Below are 20,079 nucleotides of genomic sequence, written 5' to 3' on the forward strand. Positions count from 1 at the left end.
TAACCCTGCAGAAATTAAGAACTGTAACCAAACCTGTTGATGAGTGTTACATATAAGGAACAGGGGACAATCCTTCTGCTGCAGCTGGTGGTGGTCATACCTCCCCAGTAACACGGTTTCCCAGTTTTGGAAAACAAAGTTTCAGTACAGGGTTACAAGGAAGTGGGTTTTGGAAGACCTTGTACTGGGTCTGACTGGGATGGAGTTAATCCTCTTCCTAGTAGCCTGCACAGTGCTGCCTTCCTGATCTGTTACCAAGCCAGTGTTTGTAACACACGAATGTTTTAGCTGTCACACAGTGTCAGCGCCTTCTCTGTGTCTAACTCGGCCCTGCAGCCAGCAGGCTAAGGTGGGCAAGAGGCTGGGAGGGGACACACCTGGGACAGCCGACCCAAACTGGCCAAAGAGACATTCATAATCATATGAGGTCATGCTCAGCAATAAAAGCTTGGGAAAAAGGAGGAAGGGGTGTTGTTCAGAGCGATGGTGTTTGTCTTCCCAAGTAACCGTTACACGTGATGGAGCCCCGGGGTCCTGGGGATGGCTGAACGCCTGCCTGCCCGTGGGAAGTAGGAATCCCTTATTTTACTTTGCGTGCATGCATGGCTTTTTCTTTACCCATTGACCTGTCTTTATCTCAACCCACGAGTTTTCTCACTTTTATTCTTCTGATTCTCTCCCCTATCCCACCACATGAGCGAGTGTCTGGCTGGTGCTTAGCTGCTGGCTGGGGTTAAACCACAACACCAAAAAAATGGATTTTTACCCATCCAAAATCACTTGTCCTCTTCAATCACTGGAGGCAGAACACAAAGTAAACATTTTAATTTGCAGCAAAGATTACATAAAGAAATGTTTCTAACCACAAGGATGAAGTGCTGGAATATATTACTTTCAGGAAGCCACAGAACTGCTGCCAAGGGAGATCCTGAGATTTGTACCTGATCTTTTTTTTTTAAAGAAATTCCCCTCAGCTCTACTGGAAACCTATTTCCAGGCATCTCTGAGCTGCATGGCTGTGAAGAGAATATTTTCAGGAAAAGGTATTGTTTAGGTACTGATGCATTAAACTGTATTCAAATATAATTTTGGCATGTTGCAATCCTGATCTGTAAAAAGAATAAATATGATGAATGTAAGTTTTAGCTTCATGAATCATGAATCCTCATAGGCTATGGGGTGGGAGTGGGTGGGGGGGAAGTCAAAGTCCTCTGCCTCTGCAGGGTGATGGAGTGAGCACAGATTGAACTGTTTGGTGAAGAGGTACATATTTATGGAAGTAGCTGCACAATTCCAACTCTAAACAAGACAGAAAGCATTCTTCATCCCTGCAATGTAGTCACTTTATAGGAGCCAATAGTTTGGTAGTCAAGAGATTAGAGTGGAAGAACTACCAGATGTCTGAAAGACCAAACTACTGTCTCACTGCCTGGCTTTGGACTCTGGCCTGGATTTTATGCCCCTCAGCATCTCAGAGCGCAGCAGCAGCAGACAGGCTGTGTGACAGGGTTTGGGGACGTGGGAATTCTACACCTCTGAAGATGTGAGCTTCACTGATAATGCTCCAGGGAAAAATATCTTTTGAAGCCTATTTCTGGTTACAGCAGCTCAGCTGTCTCACTTGTGCACAGATCAGAATGCCACTTGTTGGACTGAATGCTTTCCCTTTGCCAATGACAAGGCCTTTTACAAGCTTTTGGTATCACTGTTCATTTATAGGACTTTCCCTAAAGGAGTGTCTCATACCTAGGTGCAGGAATTTTTCCCTTAAAGAAGTATTTATTGGAAGTTTTTTAGTTTTTCTTTTGACAAGGTTCTTGGTAGTCATGAGCTACCACCAATTTGAACTCACTACGACAACAGTGAAAGAATTATCACTCTGCTGAGTGAAGACAGTGTAGGAAAAGATGGAGAGGCTTCTGCTGTTTTCTGAACTGTTCCAGAAAGCAGCTGTTCACCTGTCCATGTGCAAACCTTTCACTGTTTCATACAGCGTGCTCCATGCCACTTGCTGAGACTGACTGTACTCTGCCATAGTGCACAGTCCTGTCCAGTAACCACATGCTTAACTAGACAAATTAGGTTGAAATCTCTTGGCACATTAATTGCAGTGTAGTATTATAAGTGTAAACCTCTCCCTCCTCCATGTCTGAGGCTGACATTGTTGAACAAAGTCAATCCATTCACAAAATTCTTTGTACAGTTGCTGTATAGCTGCCAGGGAAAGGCTTCAGGAATCTTGAGGACAGTCACTATCCGACTCCCTTGAGGATGATCAGGGTTTTATTTTGGTTCAGCTACCCCCTAACTAAGAGGATCTGAAGCACCAAGGGAAGCATTCTTTGTGGAGGAGAGGCTGGAGTGAACCAAGTGGAACCAGTCTAATTCCAAGGACAGCTCACCTGTCCCTGAAGAGTTTAGCACAAAACATTGCCCTGTGCTCAAGACTTAATGCACAGTCACATCTGTGTGCGGCATTTGGGGAGTGAAATAACCATTTGAAGTCCTATTGCAGTGCCTCACCCATAAAAACAGGTTAATGCTTGGCTATTCTGTATATCTTTTGCAAATACTGTGAAGAGGTGTTAGGTTTAACTACAAATGAGGAGGAATAATGCTTCCATTCTTGTCTGAAAAAAAAAAGAGTTGTTTTATTACTGTTTCCTTATAGCAGGAAGGGCTAGGCTGCAAGCCTGCTTTTCTTGTGAATCCAAAGCAGAATTTCAAAATTACAAAAAGAAATTAGTGTAACAGGCCAAGAGCTACCTGTTTCTTCCAGAACTCTTCTCAGATTTGGCAAGATGTTCTTTTTCCACCTGCTCTCGGACTCTAAAACTGCCTTGGACCTACCTACCAAGTCAATCAGTTACCGTCTTCCTTACTGGAGTAATTGATAACACAAGGCAAATGAATGTCTCTAAAAGAAACAAAAGAAAACTCTTGCAGGCATAAATATGAGGATGGAGAAGAGTCAGGAGAATCCTTTCTCCATTTATATCACATTCAGTCATGGAATAGATTAACAATCCTTTCTTCAATCACAAATTACCCTACTACAAGAGACAAGCACAAAAGGAGTCGCAGAGTTGCAGGAAATGATGTGAGGCAGTGTTTTTCAATTTGCAAATAACTGTCTGTAAGACAACAAAAGGTAGTGCACTAAAAAATTGCAGTATTATTAATCTAGATCCATATATCTTTCTTTGCAATTAAAGAATGAGCAGAATACTGGAAATAAAAGTAACTACGGTAAATTAAAAAATTATACTAGTCTGACATGGGGAGAAGAGTACTGCAGTGTAAAACAGGTACATTAGGTGGCTCTCAGTTCATCAGTGAGAGACTGTTTCGGGCTAAAAATAATTACTCAGAATTACAATTTTTAACTCTAACAACCTATAGTTTTTATCATGGCATAATCTGTGAACTCAAGCTATGCAAATATATTGTCAAAATACTTTCTGAGCTACAGCAGAGTTCGATAGCAAACAAAAGGAAAAATATGTAGTCCTGACCCAATGGCAAACACATCAGGCCAATTCAAACACTTAAGCCTGTTATTCCACTTCTGTGCTTACACAGCTTTGGATAAATATTCAGATTACTCTGGTATGCTCTCCACACATGGCTGCTTTCTGCATAGCAAGCCTCAGTGAAACCAAAAGCATCTATTAATCCAATATGGTACTCTACTTTTATGCAAGCTAAAAAGGTTTACATCCCTAGTTGCTCCCAAATGCTGGAATTCTTACTCTATATGTATTTAATAACCAGGTAGGCTAGCACAGTCAAAGCTGTTAGATATGTTTCTCACTCACGCAAGAAAGCATTGCGGGACTAAGACCTAACTTTCTCTGTGATGGAAGTACTTGGTACCTAGTCAAAGCACATAGCCATCAGAGATCTTCCAAAGCTCGGCTAATCCATCTGGGCTTCCTTACCTGCTGTGAAGGTGGAGAAGGAAACTGACAGAAAACCCAGACTGAGATATATTAGAGACAGGCTAATGACAGTTGAGTAGGATGAAGAACCAGGTGAAAACTGGAAAGAGAGGATGTGCATGTGGGAGGTGGAAGGTCATGTGGTTGAGATGTGTAGGAATCAGACTGACATGAAGAAGCTCATGAGGAAGGCAACTCTACAGTTAAGGAAGTTATCGTCCATATACTGCATCTGTTATAGGCATTGGAAAATTTGCAATGACATCCCTGTCCTGGTAGCAGAGTCTGGGGCTCAGCATGAGAAGTGGCAGTGTGCCATGCATGGACCAAAGAAAATAAATGAAAATATTACCATTTTCACACATGCAACCCACTAAGAGAGGAAAATTTCATTTTTTTCTTCATGCAATGATGAGAGGGCACTCAGTTCTCCAAGTCTCAGCAGAGAGGGAAGAATAACCCCACCCTGCTCTGTGCCGAGGAAGAAGACTCTGCCTGACACAATTGCCTTTGGACAACCATCACTGCACATGATCCAAGTTATTCTAATAGATAACACTTAGGACTATATTCAGGAAAGAACTTCATATCCCTGTTCTGTGCACCCTGAGGCAAAGTCATGTGAAAAAGCAGCATGCAGTCATGAAGTGGGAAGATGTATCATGAGTGAGTGAGTCAAATAAAAGTCACTCTTTTCAGAGTGCACGTCACAGCTTATGAGTACATAACTGTGCACTGCTTGTACATAACGTGCCCACTCTGGTCTGATATTCACAAGGTTCCTTAGCTCTCCCACTGTTTATTATTAAGTTATTTTATTTAAACTTCAGATAACATAAAGTAGTAGTTTAAATATGTAAGGTAGATACCTCTGTCACTCACAGAGCAGAGTGTCAAAAGAAGGGAAACAAGCATATACAGCAAAGAAGCACACAGAGATGTAAGATGAAAAAAACAACAGAATCAATTGATGCAAAATTACCAGGATTCAAAAATCCTATTACAGAAACTTTTACTAAAACTCCAATTATTTTTTTTTTCGGGGGTGGTGGGGGAAGAAAATTGAAGCATGAAGCTCTGTTATTTTACTGAGAAACTCAGAGGAACACCAGTTACAGTTTTGAGACTTATGTCTTTGTTGCTGAATAAGCAGAGTGGGAGTACTGTGTTCACTGCTTCTGTGATAAAAAGCTCACCTACAGACAAGCCCAATGAAGCCCAGAGGAACTGCATCAGGTGGGGGGAACCCAAGTAGCACGCTGGTCCAACTGCTTCCAGGACATCACAGGAGAGGGATCTTCCCACTAAACACTCTTCTGTCTTATGCATGAGCACATGTATGTGTGTACACACACAAAAAGGAGCACAGAGGCATGATGCTGGGTGGGGAACCCCAGTAACCCTGCAAGAGAGACACAGGCCCCTGCCCTGCTCCCACCCAGCTGCCCCAGGGGAGACTCAGCCCCAGCACCAGTCATGATGAGTGAATGAACTGGAGCTCTGGGACACCTTATGGACCTGGGGAGTGGTGAAAGCACATTGCCTAAGGGTTTGGAACTCGTTATGAGGTACAAAGTAAAGAGCATTTCCCAATTGCTTCTTATGGGTTGTTTAATGGAGGAACCAAAGGTGGGAGTAAAGGATATCAAGGTGGTTTGAAGAGGAACAAGCATGCGAAAAAGAGGAATAAAGGGATAAAAAGGGCTTGCCATCTCTAAGCGGTGGGCTGGTTGCTACTTTTGGCTGACCATGTCCTGTACCTGGCCCATTTTCAAATCTTTGCAGCAGGGCTCTCTCACATGTGCATGGGGGGGTGGGCTCTAAATGCAGCCCCTGGAGGGGGACCAGGGCTTGGAGGTCCATGTGTCCCTGATGGCAGCAGCTGGAGCAGATATGCAAGTGCATGTGTGGGTGCTGGCTGGTGGATGAAGCCATGGGCGCTGTTCATGTTCGTGTGAGTGCTGAGTGTGTTGATCTGTGTGGCTGGTCATCTGTTTGCACGCATGCCGGCTGGGACTGCATGCTCAGGCTCATTGCTGGTTGGGTGCAGGAGCACGGATCGGCATCAGCTTCACCTCTGTCAGGCTGCTGGATCTGGCAGTTTCTAATTTGGATGAGTGTGTTCATAGGAGCTACAACAAAAACAAGAGGTACGGAGACATCTTCCCCACTAGACTATTAACAAGCCTGCTGATCCTGCTGCTCATACAAGGAAGAGTCTGAATATTCAGAGGGGCACATGCAAGAAATGGAAAGAGCTGGAGAGTTGAAAAAAGATTCAGTGTGTGATTCAATGGGAAAGTAGCAACTGGGGAGGAGGAGTTCTGCCCCAGGAAACCAAACTGTTGGCTTGAGTGTACTTTCCATCCTGCCCTTCACCCTGATCTTTCTACCATTCCCACTCTTTGCAGCAGGTCATGAGGAACCTGAGCTGAGAAGCTCTCCGAATGATGGCACTAATAAGAATTCATTATTGACTCAAGAAGGCAGAAACTGTGCTAGAGCTTAGGAAACAGCCTTTTCCCTTCTATGGGTATAGAGAAGCCTCAGGAAAAGCAGCTAAGGAGTAGATGGATTTATTTGTCTTAATGTCCTGTTCATTCTAATTATAATGGATTAGGATAACAATTACAATGATAAAAGTAGTAGTAGTGGTCTTACCTGCTTGATCACCTATGCAAGAAACAAAGACACATAATTTAAAGTCCAAATGGCAGCCCTTGATTACTGCATTTACAGCACTCGGACATCCTCTGCCAACCCTCATTAATGTGTCAGATTCCTTAATACCCAAGAGGCAGGAAACAATCAGAATACTGAAAAAGAGAAGCTTGGGAATACAGGCAGTGGCAAAACTAAACAGTGTCAGGACACAGACTCAACCATTGGCCTTCAATCATCTACTGCGCTTGTTTTCTTCTCCCTGGGTGGCCATGCACTGCCCCAGGAGACAGCTTAAGCCAGTGACAGTTTCTAAAAGACAGCAAAGAGCAGGCCACCCTCATTCAGGGAAAAATAATTTAGATACATGAACATGAGCCATACTGCATCACTCGTCCTCAGAACTAGGGAACTGACCCTATTTCTTTATGATTTAGGCAAAACACCACAGAAGACAGTGATGCAATAATTAAGACATGGCTAAAGGGAGATTTCCAACTGTACCCCACAGATACTGTTTTCTATGCAGCATCCTATGCTGCCTTTTGGCTCTACTCACCTAGCATGCCATGGGGTTGTGAAAGTTGGTGATACAGACATGATCATCACTAACATGTAGAGCACCCATGGAACATGGACTCTAACATAGACATTAAAATTAGCTCTCCAAACATTTTAAACAAACATAGGGTCTCTGGCTTTCAAAGGTTGGCAGACACCCTCACATTGTAGATTTGCAAAAAATGTGTACTGTAATGTCTGGGATGTAAATCAGATGTGTCATGGAGCTGAGTAGAAAACAAAAAAGCCTGCTGCCTTCCCTGTCATAAAGAGGGCAACCTAACTAGTCTACAGTTACCTTCTGTGCTATTACTTTCTTGAATATTTCTTTCTTTCTATTCTTAAGAGTTTTCTCCAAAGGTACTCTAATCTTTTTCTAAAGCTGTAACACTTCACTTCCAAGTGAAGATGGGGTTAACGTGCCAAACTCTATGCATTTAAAGTCCTTGTCTTCAGCCTACTCTTTACAGAAAACTAGCCCATTTTTTTTTGTTGAAGACTGACTTCTAGACAGGCTAGCCTCACTGTGCTTGTGAAAACTGGAGTGAGGGTTTTTTCTGAAAGAGAGAGTTGGTGAAGCCAGATGGGGGAAAATATATTTAAATGCCTAATTCCCATTTAGACAGACAAATACTTCTTGATTTGGGCCAAAACAGATAGTTCTTGTTCTTATTTTATCAGCCTGTTCTACGAAGTACTTCAGTATGCTGATAGGTTTTCTATTTTATCTCTTGTAAAAAAATAAAAATTACGAATTGTAGCAAACTGGTTTTCTTCCAAATAAAGAAAAAATGTTGTTTTTTTTTTTATTTTACCATTTTACACAAAAGTCCTTCAACTGAGCTCTATTCTAACTGCCAGATCTAAAATAACTGTGGTTCTGCCAGATTCATCTTGTATTTGCACAATGCAGAAGAAGTTTCAGTGTATTCTATGTACACATACACTTTTAGTAGTTGCCATAAATTAAAAATGAAACTCCTTTTTATAGCTAAATATTTATTTTGGAAAGCATTACCGAAAATGTCAGAAACAAAGTCATTACAACAATGAGCTTGTTATAGAAACACTTTATGCCTTGAATCATTTGCTTCAAACTTTCCAAAATGCACACCACTCAGCTCTTCTGTCCTTCTCTCTATCACAGACTGAATATATTTTACTTATGTAAAGCACCATGAAGGAAATATGTTAATACTATATTTTTTAATCTTGCCACCAGTTAAGGTTGCTCAAATCCTATTCCTTTGTTACTTTTTAATTCAAAACCCTTTCATATTTTTCCATATTCTTCTGTTGTGAAAAACAGACGCTTTGTAAGGAAACACATGTGCCAAAAATGATTGAAAATCATTATATGTGGGTTTTTCCTTTTTAATGAAAGCACAGGTGTCACTTTTAGTAATAGCTTTCTGTATGAAACTTTTTCAGAATTCTGAAAGCTCTCATGACTAACTTCAAACTGAGGGACAGTTAGTTTTAATTTCTGAGTACATCAGAGAAGCTTTCTTTATTTTCAGCATCTGTGCAAGCTAGGATTACCCCCAATGGACAACCTCAGGGTCCAAATAAAAGAATATTCAATAGCACATTGAAAAATCAACTTTTGAACATCAGAAGGGTAGAATAATTCTGCTCATGAAGGAAAGCTTCCCATTTGATGTAAAATAAGCCAGTGTAATGACCGTATGGTGCATGAAATTTTCAGAAACATGTTCTAACCCATGGGTGGCTACTGTACTTTTGATGTCTGGGGCATTTGAGATGCAGCATTCAAAAGAGCTGTCAGCTGAAAGCGGATGCAGCTGGAGAAAGTTGGAATCTGAACTTAGGAATGGAGTGGGCTGGCTGCAAATTACAATGAAAGCCCACACAGCGTATAAGCTTTTTGCTACAAACCAATAACAGTCATGGTAGCTAAAGAAAAAAAAAAAAAAGATTTGGTTTCAGTGGTATATAATGCCTCTACCTCAAATGGGTGCACAGTGATGAAAGACACCACACTTCTCACAGCTGATCAGGGCTCAGAGCCAGTGAGTGCATCAAAAAGGCTGCACAGCTTCCAATAGCCAAAACACTGGGCAACACTAACGCAACAATCCCTTGGAGAGAGTGCTCTGGCGGGACTGCTACAGGCTTCTGGCTAGACTTACTGTCATTCTCCCAGCACCTATATTAGTAGACAATCATCTGACATTTAGGAACAGAAAGGAATTTATAAACCAGAGGCTCTGCTTGAATCCTATCAGAGCCAGGATTCATTTCTTAAAGGGAAGCATTTTAAAAAGACTTAAATAACTAACTATCTGCTGTTACTTTCTTATCCCATAGGCTACAGTTACAAAACATTGCCTTGAACTCTTTTACAGGATTTGCACATTACTAGCATATTATAAAGCTTGTATACTTACACTTTAATCCCTTGTATTTTGTTTAATTTCAGTAGACTCACACATTGTTGCTTTCCTTTGGTCAACGTGTGTGTCTGCCTGGTCACTGGTGTTTTTCGGATACTATTAATATGACATAATTTATTCCAGCAGTGTTTTAATTTTAGCTCACTGTGTAATCAGTGTGTAATATTTTAATTATTGTAAATTCTAAGTCAGCCCAATAAATACCAGTCTCCACTGGACTGTATGTTCTGTTTATATAACTAAAAACAACATTCAAAGAAAGGTAGATTTTGCAACTTTATGACTAAATGCCATATTTTGGTTTTAACTTGACAAAGTTCAATGTCCTTATACCTCTGTTATGAAAAAATGAAGAATTTCCCTTTCTCAAGGAAAACAGTACATCTGAAACAGGGTTTTTAGTACAATTCTACAGAGGGTTTATTTTAGTGGTACAAAGAAATAGTTTGTGTGCTCTTCTGCTGGAAAACACAAATATGTTCTGCTTATAATTAGGAAGGAGAATACATACTGTTCAGAAAACTACACGATGCATTTAGATTTTCTAACAATAAAGCACAGCATTGCATTAGAGAGCAGCATTTATGTGGGTATGCCAGAAACTCCTCTGTCTTGTACTGAAATCAATGTCTGAAACACGAGATTAAGCATCAGCTTTCAACTAGTGGCAAATAGCCAGGCTTAATCGCTAAAAGCAAAATTTAAAGATGATCAAGACAGTGTATGTTTCTGATATACATTTTGTTCCTAAAACTATATGAACTTTCATTTTAATGAAACAGAACAAACAACAAACATTAAGTAAGCTTGTAACTCAGTATGCTCTGAGAATCACATTTCTACCTATTTTGCTTGTTTAGAAAGTTCCTTGCTTAACAACTTACAAAAAGAATGCTTCTCAAATATATGTTTTACTTATCAAAACTTTGCCCAGGACTCATATGACATATATTTTGCATTAGGAAACCAACCAGTTTTATATACTGTCAGCTATATATTTGTACCAACAGTTAACCAAAATGATCTTTAGAAGAGAAGTTACATCTGCTAGATTTGAAGATATACATGTATTTGTATGGTAACCCACAAAATACTTCTGTGGTTAGCCTCACCATTATTATTTTGCACAATATTTTAAATGACTGACTTATGATAGAATGATCTTGTGCTTTTGCTGGCATGCCAGGATATCCAGTCCTGCTTATTTAACCTTACCTCCACAGCCTTGTTTACACGTTTGGAACCTGATTTCAATTTACTTAATTTTCTCAGAGACTTTTGTATTTATAAAAGCTGAGCATCTAGTGACCTCTCTATTCCTGACATTTCCTTTACTCTCCACTATAAAAAAAAAAAAAAAAAAAAAGAACAAAAACCCCAGTGTCCCATTTCTGTTCCAAAAAAACTAAACTGCTTCCTTCAGTGGGTTGGTCCTTGTAATTGAAAATGGCAACCAGATGTTTACAGAACACACCAGCAATTTTCCTTGAGGCCTTTAGTCTTTATAATTGTTTGCTAAAGTTAGTTTGGTTTCATGGAAACTTGTCTGAGACTATAACAAACAGCAAGTAGGGTCTCCTAACAGTACTCTGGGCAATCAAATATAAAAAAAATAAAATAAAAGTAAAGTTAGAACTAATGCTACCTACTCCTGTTAATGTATTTCAAACTCCATAGAAAACTATTCACTAAGGGAGAAGATTTGGTTCTCTTAGTACTGATTGTTACATGCCACCCCATGAAAACCATCCCTATTTCAGACTGTGTTATTTACTTTCTACCTTCTCTAACTTCAGCTGACTATACTCTAAACACCACTGATTTTGTTCTCCCATTACTTTTCCCCACTTCTCTCAGGAATCTATTCTCATAGGTTTGGGGTTTTTTGATAATATTTTGCATTTCAAGAAGATGCTGTAAACTACATATTCCTTGTTCCTCAGTTTGAGCCCTGAGTCACTTCAATCAGCTGATTCACACCTGAAATTGGTCCATCTGCTTTAGAAATCCCTGTTTTCTTTCTTCAATTTCTTGTCTGCCTCATCCTCTCAAGGCTAGTCATAGACTTCAAGAAGTCTGTGAGTCCATCTTATTACCCCACAAGGGGACACACTACACCCAATATAATCTCTTTACCTAATATTTCAAGTTCCCTGAGACTGTATCCTCCACAGCTCCAGGGGATCTATTTGATTACTTCATTAGCCTTACCCCCAAAACAGCTTTCCTAATATCTAGCACAACTTTTGTGGTGTCATTGTAGCACTTCATGTCCTATTTACTATAGGATTGTTCTTTTTCCTTTGGCAGCGGACTTTTAAAATATTTTATGTTAACAAACACCTCTGTTCTCCTAGTCATACCAATTTTTACATTCACTGAAGAAAGACCATCACTGTGTCCTCCTGTCTCTACCACCTCCTCTCATTCTCACTACTTTCTCTGATTTATTATGTCTTGGAAAATGAAAAGCAAATGTCTGACAGTCATCAGACACAGCCCTGGGGGCCTCCAAAACCCACGGCTGTAGTTTATCCTCTAGACTAATTAGCAGCCCTGAGGTAACTATTACTGGATGCACTTATGAAGTAGTACTTCTGCAGGTTCCTACCTTGCTCCTGGCCAGATGTCAGCAATTAAGCTGATTCTTTTGCTGATTTAGCCTCTGGTCAAAATTATGAATAGTGAGGTGATATAATACACTGAAGGAATAACATCAAGACATACAGCAAGGAGCATGCATTTCATCCTAGGTCTGACTGTGACTCATGATTTTTATCCTAGTTTCTCCATCTCTAACTCTGGTGTGGCAACATTTCTCTGCCTCCTAGTCCTACTGTGAGTAGAAGTGAACAGGCAGACATTTTCTTCCCATGGAAAATGCAGATTTTCTTTAAAAAGCATTTTTTCCAAAGGATGCCAAACAAACCAGAATGAAAAAATTCATGAAGACTAACTTGAAAAATTGCTTTTTAGGAGAATTAAAGCAGAATTTTCTTTTATCTGTCCCCAACTTCTTCTTCAGTCATGTGCCATCCAAAGAGAGACAGAAACCTGCAGCTGGTGTTGCTCCACATCTGCAAACACCCATGCTTGCTCCTGCAGGCTCACGCTTCCTAACATTCCCCAAGCAGCAGCTTTTACAAGGAGTGACCACTGGATACAAGGAAGCAACAGAGTGTTCTACAGAGAGACAAGGAGGGAGGTAGCTAAGGCCATATCTGCAATAACAACACAATTCTCAAATCAGCATTTTACAGCAAAATGAGTTATGTCTGAATATATTAAGATTGCTTTAATGAGGAGTTATTCATTCCTTGCTGCAATATCTAAGTAATGCTGTGAGACGCCACCTTAAATGCCAGACAGATCTCTTGACCTCAGTACATAGAAGGGCCAAGATTCCCTCAGATTTGCTCCCATGGGTCTGTTGTTTTACTCATCCCTTCCTGTTCTTGGAGCAGCTCCACCCAAGCACCACTCCCACATCTGCAAAAAGTCAGATCATCCTCATAGTTGCTGGAACCAGGGCTTAATTTACACAGCCAAGTACTTAGACATAGCATGCTCTTAAAATGGCAGGAAACAGAACAGAATTCAGTGCATATTGATAAAGCCAGAAAAGTGGAAATAACTTCATATCTAATATTCTTTGTAATATATGTAAATTTAAGGTACGTATTGTATATGATCTCCACTTAACAATCTCAGATGAATGAATAGGACATGAAGCTGGTATTGATTTCAATGGAAATAAATATCAAGACTTACTGACCCAAGAAGTAAATATTGACCAAAGATAAGACAAGTTCAATACTTATCTTATGGAACAATAAATCACAAAAAAAACCCCATCACTCAAAACAAACCAATATAGGTACTCTAACAATCTTTGTAATGGCATGGATAAAGCTTCATCTTCAGTGGATGTCACTCAAACTGCAAACAGAAGCCCCAGTAAAGTTTAAATACTTAACCAAAGTGTTCTAAAAATAGGAAATGAATATGTAAAATCAATATTATGAAAATGGTTTATGATTCTTTTTTTTGAAGCCACTCATTGCAATTGCAAAAAACTTCCATGAAATTACTAAAATGAGCATTCTAAGGCAGCAGGGAGCACATAATGTTACGCTGCACTCAGCTTGCCAGCAGCCTGAATAGATGTGCTTTTTTCCATGGCCAGACTGACTGGTTATCATTAAGGTTAATCAGAATCTTCTCCATTCCAAAAGCTAGTGGTAACAACAGAATTTTGCATGTTATTGCAGAATGAATTATAAACTGACTGGTCAGGTTTATAGCATAAAACTGCACACATTTTTCAGAGCCTGCAGTTTTCTAAGAATTGCATTAACTATTAGTAAAGGTGAAGAACTGAGAAATGAAGGAAATGCCTACTAAGGGAGAGTCACCGTTGACTAATGAGGCAGGCACACTGAGCCAAGGACAGAAAAACTGATGGCTTCAGAAAGAACAATATAGTTTGTTTATTTTAGAAGATGTCATCTGAGGAAAGTATGGAATTCAGGAAAGGTTAAGGCAGAAGACAGTAACGAGGGAATGTTATTTTTGGAGGGCAGAAATGCATTTTAGTGCAACAAATTTCTGAGATAGAACTTTCTTAGTAAAAAAATGTTGGCAAGGCATCACACAGCCATAGGGACCCACGGATCTTTACTGTAGCCCCAGAGATGAGAGGTTTTTGGAATGGAAGGGAAGAAGGCAGAGACTCTGGAAAGTATTTGGTAAGTTCTTCTCTGGTGTTTGCCACTCTGGGAGGACCTAAGCATAGTCTGAAGCCAGGCGGCTCATCCCACTCACCTGACAGAGAAGAACAGCTCTGTGCTGGGCTGAGGGAAAAAAGGCCTGTGGCTTGCATAGCTCGGCACAGTAAACATCCCAGGAAAAAGCCAGGAGGTGTGGGGCTTTCTCACTCCTCCTTCTGATCCTTTTATTATTTTCCATGAGGATGTGATGCCAGTTTCAACACCCCCCAAGGCTGCAGCAAAAGCAGAACTGGAACCAGAGGCTATACCTCTATGAGCAGGGTCTCATATTTTAAGAAAACCGTGAGGAAGGAAGGAACAACACACCAATCACACCTTCTTCTGCCTAGCTGGCAGACAAAAGTAGTGTACAATGGTACAGATGTGTTGGCCAATACAACCTGATAACTTCCTCAGCAGCTGTTATCCAACTTCTTTTGAACTGCTTGCTACATGACAGACTTACCACAGGTATTGGAGATACTGACCATGCTAAACCAATTCTACCCTAACAGGAGTGGCATGCCCAAGGTGGCAATCCCAGCTCTCTTCAAAACCTGACTATCCCATCATCTGCCACAGTACCACTATTTCCATCCTGGCAGCAGGTTCAGACATGTTAAACCTTACAGCAACAGTGGCTCATTTAGTGCTGCCACAAAAGCAAGATGCAGAACTCAGAGCAGGCACAGGCATCATCAGTCCATGGGCTTTTCCCTCCATGTGGGTTTAATTGCTAAAGAGTGGTGAAAGCAGAGTTACATTTCATTCAAGCAAAGCTGCTTCAGAATTTACTGACAAAGCTATTTTTCAGTGAAAAATTAGGAGTTTGAATAATTTATGTTTTGCTGCAGAATGCATCTGTATGGCTTTTTCATAGGAAACCCATAAACCACAGTCTCTTTGGCACGGAAAAAAAAAAAAAAAAAAAAAAAAAAAAGAATAAAGGTATGCTTTTCTTTTTTAGCCAACTACTTTCTGGTTACCAAAACTCAACATGTTTTGGATGGTCTTTAAGAAGTGAAAAATTTCCACTGAAGGAAATGGTTCTCTTGAAGCTTCTGACAGCCATGAACTCAACACAGTGCTGCAGCCCAGGTGTGGAGGATCTCTCTGTAAGTGTGCAGAGCTGTGACATTTGGGTTTCAAACAGGAGTAGAACTGGTCCCAAAATTAATAGCGGGCCAGCACAAAAAAGTTAGGAATGTTTTGTAGTGAATTTTTTTCCATATATGACTTCAGCTAGACTTTTGGCTCTCAGCCTTTCTAAACAAAAAATCCTTTCAAAATTAGAGTGAACTTTGAAAGATACACTAGTAAGACAGATTGCACAAAAATAAAAAGCACTGGATAGAGCTGTTAAATAATACCAAGTAAGAAGGAATTACTCTTTTAATAGATTTTTCACAACACTCATGATCTGTGTTTCTCAGTCCATTATCTATATCTTTTTAATAGAGGCTTCAAGAAGCATATTTTTTAATAATTTATTACTGTCCTATTGGGAAAATATTATGACAAAACATAGCTCAAAATACCCTTCTTCAAAATAAGGAGTACTATCCCATCCAGAACAGTAACCCCCATCATCTACTGGCAAAGAAAAATAACTTTGAGCATACCTTGTTTAGTTCTAAGAAAAGATCATTGGTTTGGTATGCAGACATGTTCTTTTACTTCTTGTTTTTAAAATATAACTTTAAAGCTAGGAACTTACGTAACAGAGGGAACAGTTAAAGGCAGACGTATGTTGCCATGAAATGGAATTAGTAGTATCTTACTCTTTACCTTAAATTGGCAAGCATTTGACTTTTCTACATACTCTAACATCTGCTGGAAGCTGTAGGATGTTCCTGGAAAATACCTAAACCCTTTTCATTTTTTTTTTTCTTTCATTACTGGAAAAATAGTGCAGGAAGTACTGGTGCTAGCCTGCAAAATATAAATACCCACAAGTAAGCTGATTTCTGCAGAGGCAGTGTTCGGAAGGTAAAAACCTGTATTGGAGAACTTCAGGCTGAACTGAGCAAAATCTAGTACAGTCATTTTTTTTTCTAGGTGATAACTGAATTTGGCATACCCACTTCTTTGGCCATTTATAACAACTGTATTTCACAGAGATGGGGTGCACAGCCCCCAGAGATGCCATCTTTTCTCTGCAGCCCATCTGACATTAGTAAAGCTTGCAGATATGCTGTCTTGTCACTCTGAGATGGAAAGTACTCAAGGCAAGGAGTGGCTGAAAGGTGCCTATGAAACCAGGTTAAAATGAAAGAGTGAGGTAAAGATAATTTATATTTCTTGGTACAGCCTGTCAAGAAACCTGCATGTACCTCATTTTCAAGAAAGTTTCTTAAAGAAACTTGAAATTCATGGTGGAATTTTAAGCAGCAGCCTCAAGCATGCTAAGTAATTGTTTTTCAGCTGTGAAACTACTCTGATTGGTTAAAGCACAAAGCAAAACTGAGCTCTCTGCTAACCCCAGGAATGTATTGCAAGCCTGAATGATGCAAGCAGCACTCCCTTCAGCGTCAGAAATCACCAACCACACAATTTTTCTTACTGACAGAATGGTGGGCTGTGTATTTTTTTTCAAAGCCTTCCAGTTCCGAATTGACTTCCAACAGAAGACCAAACTAAGATTACAGTTTCAGTTCATACCTCTAAGGTGTCCAAAAGCACTTAAACATTGTCAGCATATATATAGCTGGTGTCCAAAGCTCTTCTGTTAAGTACAATATAACTAAATAACAAAGCTACAGCCCCTGTACAAGAAATAAGCTTCTTCAGTAGCTTGCTTTAACTGTGGAACAAATTTCAACAGGACCTAAGAACCAACAGTAATTTAACCCAGCTTCTCCTGCAAATGCAAAATGTACTTCTGTATTGTGTTCTTTAACAAGCTTTCAGAGCAAACAAAACACTACCGGAGAAAAAAGTGTACCTTCATGCATACAGCTTTTCTTTAAGAAAGAAAATTACAAAGAACCAAATGTAGCAAGTATTTGCTTTCTTATGAAATGTTCTACCGAAAAACTTTCAGTTATATTGATGAAGTTGGTATGAGAAGTCATCAGGAAAAAAAAACTGATCTGATTTGGTTGTCAAGACTATGACGAATCACTGCTGCATTTTTTTCACAGAAGGATATATCTAATGGAAGAATCATCTCTTCGTGGAAAATCAGCTGCACAACTGGGAAGGGCTAGAATTTGGCTTCTATCCTTACATCGAGAGTTTATAAGCTCTTCCTCTGTGGAAGAACTTGGATCAATAGCTGATATTTAGTACTTAATGAATTAACTAAGTCAAATTTTTCTTACTGTGATAAGGGCCCTCATGCCTGGGATCTTCCATCAGCCTCCTGTTTTCAAGGACTGTGACTGTATATCCATGTTTTGTCAGGATCCGCTGACAGAGCTGACGGTCGCTTTCACGGTGGGCAGGAGGTGCATATACAACTGCTCTTCTCGTATGGCTTCCAAAGTACTGGAGAATGGAGTCATCAATCTACAGCAAACAATGCAAATACAATGGTTGTAAGATAGGACACTCCTCAGCAGTCTAATACACAGTTGTTATTTTTCACAAAAAGAAACTAGTAACTTACTGTGACAATCCAGGAAAATTTCATGGTATAATTAAGAATTTTCTTTATATCAGGGACTTCTGAGTGCAAATTTCATTTTGTTTGCCTCTCAATTTTTTCTGCCTTCATTTTTGACTGATATTGTAAGGGTTCAAAAGCTCAGGGTAGCAATGGAGGATCTTTAAACCATGGTCTTCCCTTCATCGAAACACCTTTGGCTGAAATCTGGGCTGCTCTGATGAGCTGGTAACAGTACTTGCCAGCTGACTTTGACTGTGGCTTCAGGCTGAGCTGTGGGTGATCTAGCAGAAAGGACTTGATGGGTCCCATGTAAACTGTTCCAAGGAATGTGGGTCCTGTGCATATGGTAGGGGCAGGGGTCAGAGTTCTGCTGTGCAGCATGATTAAAGAAAAAGTAAGAAGAGTACTGAGGTAGAAGCAAGCAGAGGAATACTAAACAGTACTGTAGATTCCTCTGCTCTAGAAAATTAAATGTGACCTTGTCAGTACCTTATTGCCTTACTAGTCCAACACGATCCAGCTCATAGAGAGACTTGTATATAGGAGCAAGTGGAAAGGTGTATGATGTCTCCAGTGAATCCCAAGGAACTTTTGAGTTTTCTACCATTAACTGTCTTCCTATGTACATAGCGAGTAGGGGCAACGGCATCTAGACAAAACCCTACCTCTGTATAATAGGCTGGGATACGAGCTTCTTGCAAGAAAAAATGTCAAAGAGACACCAGAAACACACAGAGATAGTGTGAGCTTGACATTTTCTGAAAAGAGCAAATTACTGGGAAACTGTCATTGGGTCTTCGGAAAAGGGGGATATCTTATGTCTTACATAAGTGTGGTGGGCTGACCCTGGCTGGATGCAGGTGCCCACCAAAATCACTCTGTCACTCCCTCCGCAGCTGCACAGGGGACAGAAGATACTGGGAAAGGCTCCTGGGCTCAGATAAGGGCAGGGAGAGATCACTCACCAGTTACTGTTCATGGGCAAAACAGACTCGACTTGGGGAAAATTAACTCAATTAATTACCAATCAAATCAGAGTAGGAAGTAAAAACTAAAACTTAAAACACCTTCCCTGCATCCCTCCCTTCTTCCCAGGCTCAGCTTCACTCCCAGTTTCTCTACCTCCATCCCCTGAGTGATGCAGGGGGACAGGGAACAAGGGCTGTGGACAGTTCCTCACACATTGTCTCTGCTGCTCCCTCCTCTGTAGGGAGGGGAGGACTCCTCAGATTCTTTCCCTGCTCCAGCGTGGGGTCCCTCCCATGGGAGACAGTCCTCCATGAACTTCTCCAATGTGGGCCCTTCCCACAGGCTGCAGTTCTTCATGAACTGCTCCAGCACGGGTCCCTTCCACAGCGTGCAGTCCTTCACGAACAGGCAGATCCAGCGTGGGCTTCCCACAGGGTCACAGCCTCCTTTGGGCATCCACCTGCTCCAGCATGAGGTCCTCCACAGGCTGCAGGTGGATATCTGCTCCACCATTAACTTCCATGGGCTGCAGGGGAACCTCTTCTCTGGTGCCTGGAGCACCTCCTGCCCCTTCTCCTTCACTGACATTGGTGTCTGCAGAGTTCTTCCTCTTACATGTTCTCACTCTTCTCTCTGAATGCAGTTTGTGCAGGTTTTGGGTTTTGGGTTTTTTTATTATTATTTTTAGATATGTTATCCCAGAGGTGCTATCACCATCACTGATGGGCTCAGCCTTGGCCAGCAGTGGGTTTGTCTTGGAGCTGGCTGGCATTGGCTCCATCAGACATAGGTCAAGCTTTTAGCAGCTTCCCACAGAAGCCACCCCTATAGCTCCCTGTTAACAAAACTTTTCCACAGAAACCTGATAAAATAAGGCATAAAACCAGGATGCTCCATGTCAGACTATATGGAATAGTCTAGCTGTTCTTTTGCAATAAGAACACCCTTAACAGACAAGATTTTCTTTTGGTGAAAAGTATTTGTCTTTAGCATTGAAACATATGTGCCTGTAAGGGATTAAATTCAGGACATAAAATCAGTTCTTGGCAAGTTCATGAATTTCAGCCTAGCAGTGGTTAACAGTAAAAACTAAGTTATTCCATAAATTCTAATTTTAGTAAGATTATCATTGGAGATAGGAAGTGCTACAC

The 20,079-nt window shown here is 40.5% G+C and overlaps 1 protein-coding gene across 1 annotated transcript in view; it reads right to left on the reverse strand.

Annotated features, from left to right (window-relative positions):
* Positions 1-20,079, reverse strand: part of CPED1 (cadherin like and PC-esterase domain containing 1) — a 155,009-nt gene that overhangs the window by 123,640 nt on the left and 11,290 nt on the right. The window contains 1 exon segment of the mRNA XM_037388203.1: positions 17,673-17,859. Coding sequence (XP_037244100.1) covers positions 17,673-17,859 — 187 coding nt within the window.

This window comes from Falco rusticolus, chromosome 5, assembly GCF_015220075.1.
Source record: "Falco rusticolus isolate bFalRus1 chromosome 5, bFalRus1.pri, whole genome shotgun sequence".
Taxonomy (NCBI): Eukaryota; Metazoa; Chordata; class Aves; order Falconiformes; family Falconidae; genus Falco; species Falco rusticolus.